A 2,277-nucleotide genomic window follows, 5' to 3' on the forward strand; every position below is an offset into this window, starting at 1 on the left:
AGCCTGGAAACTAATCTGCATCTGCCCCTGTTGTGTAGTGTTAGAGGACGCAATTTCTTAGTGACCAAATAACCTAACTGGGGGTGTAACGCCTCACAACCCCCGCCCACCCCACTCTTATCCGTTACGCCGCTGATATATACTGATATATATGTACATTCTCATTATATTAAGTAATCTATGTATCTATTTTTAAGGATCAACCTAGAGTTTTATGTAATCAAGAATTTTGAGATACACGTGAAAGGTAAGACCTTCAATATCACTGTCAGTCACATAGCATAGCTTATCTATCGATCTTTAAATCATTGAATTGAATGGCTATTATTTCTTTCAGATTCAGGAAAGAAACAAAAGACAGATGGAGTATATTCCTCTGACATTCGCCGCTCAGATGGTTTCTGGGTAAACAATTCGTGGCATTCGTTCGCATGCACTGGGCGCCATTTTGAAAATCTCAATATTAAGGAGCTTTCAACCTGTTTACAGAACAAGAAAATTTCCTTGCTAGGGGATTCCACTTTCCGACAGTGGTTTCACGAACTCGTTGACATTTTCAACAGGAAAAAACACTCAAATAAGCTTCAAATGTTCCATCGTGTGATAGACCATAACATTGACATCTTTTTTCAATTCCATCCTCTTATCCTTGGACAGAAAATTATTTCATTTGCCAGTGTGAAATACGAAAGTGAAATTATACGCGAAATGCATGATTGTAACCGCGTTGTCGTTGTCGGCCCATGGGCCCACTACGGCCAGTGGACAAAAGAGGGCTATCTCGATCGCCTTTACGGAATCCGGGATGCAGTCGTTGACTTTTTACAAAGGTGCCCAAATGCAATTGTTGCCATAAAGGGATCACATCCGCGCAATCATAAAGATATAAATGTTTACATATATGGAAACGACTATATATATCGTCAATACAATCTGCTTTTACGAGAGGTATTTAAAGGAATTGGCGCAGTATTTCTGGATGTGTGGGATATGAACATATCATATTATGCTTCAAATACATTACACATGCCACAGGCCGTTATCCGTCAGGAGATGAATCTATTATTTGCCTGCCACGTATGTCGATGACGTAGACGATTGTGTCTCCGTCCGGACCATTATTTTGGTTAAGTTAGATATAGTTAAGGTAGTGAGTTAGTTACCGTATAGAATAATCAATTTACGGATAGGTTATGGAATAATTATATTGCTAATAGAGACTTATAAATATCTTGAGGTTTAGGCTATATTTCTCGTAGTCTTAAGGAAAATATTCATGTTAACGAAACTATAAAGAAAGGGAATAGGTGATTCCTTACATCAAATCAATTGTTAAAAACTTTGATGATTTCATTTGTGTTTATTATTTTGATACCCTTTGGAAAATGATAGCTCTTCCAACAATTAATTACGCCAGCTCAGTGTGGGTCAGTGAGATGATTGGAAGCCGCAGTTGCAAATGGCTCGTAACATCCTTAAGGTCTTATATTGCGAACTGGGTTGGACACCCATCTGTATCAACCAAAATAGGGTAAAATACCTATCAAATATACTCATCCAAGATCAACTTTGGCCAACCTGTTACCTAATGCTGTTCTCTTTAGACAACCAAAATACTTTACGATACCATTGTTTGAATTGCAAGAAAACATTGTAAGTAATATAAAGACGAGTGGTACGGCAGCTAATCCACACTGGGTAAAACAACTAAAAATGAAAGTAATGATATGTTTAGTAAGCAATGGTACGATGAAACGTGTAAGAAATCTTACACGTTTATATTATAAACGTTGTATGGTACATTGTATAATTATATAATGTAATATTTAAATATGAGCCCCGATTGAAAAAATATTTATTGGATAAAACAAATTAGAATTGGATATATGGGAACTTTTAACATCAGGTGACCTTGACATGAAACTATGTATTACTCTGTCGCTGTCCATTAAACGCCGTAGTTAATAATTTTCACGATACACAATATTTGAGAGATTATGTAAGTCATATGTAAAACGTGCATGATTACTTAAAAACAAGTAAGAAAGCATTGCTTCTTAACAGGTATACATTGTACTCAGTATGTTTATGTGATATACTTTTATGATTTATTTTTGTTGGTGATTTTTGAGTAGTATAGATGTAATTAAGTATCTTTTGTTTAAATTATGAATGCAACGACATGTGGACAAGTGCCGCTGTTCTAAAAGATGCTCCAATAAATTGGATTGATGCAGTATAACGCCTGATTTTAATAAATCGCCCACTTTCCCTACA

At 35.9% G+C, this 2,277-nt stretch overlaps 1 protein-coding gene across 6 annotated transcripts in view; it reads left to right on the forward strand.

Annotated features, from left to right (window-relative positions):
- LOC117105841 (NXPE family member 3-like) overlaps nucleotides 1-2,277 on the forward strand; it is a 12,645-nt gene extending 10,368 nt beyond the window's left edge. For all 6 annotated transcript variants that reach the window (XM_033247145.1, XM_033247148.1, XM_033247143.1 and 3 more), the window contains 2 exons: nucleotides 198-247; nucleotides 338-2,277. In XM_033247145.1, the coding sequence (XP_033103036.1) occupies nucleotides 198-247; nucleotides 338-1,089 (802 nt within the window). In that variant the 3' untranslated portion in view covers nucleotides 1,090-2,277. The remainder of the gene's footprint in view (nucleotides 1-197; nucleotides 248-337) is intronic.

The sequence above is a fragment of the Anneissia japonica genome, unplaced genomic scaffold, assembly GCF_011630105.1.
Source record: "Anneissia japonica isolate Jap-2015-1 unplaced genomic scaffold, ASM1163010v1 scaffold287754_len4335492_cov202, whole genome shotgun sequence".
Taxonomy (NCBI): Eukaryota; Metazoa; Echinodermata; class Crinoidea; order Comatulida; family Comatulidae; genus Anneissia; species Anneissia japonica.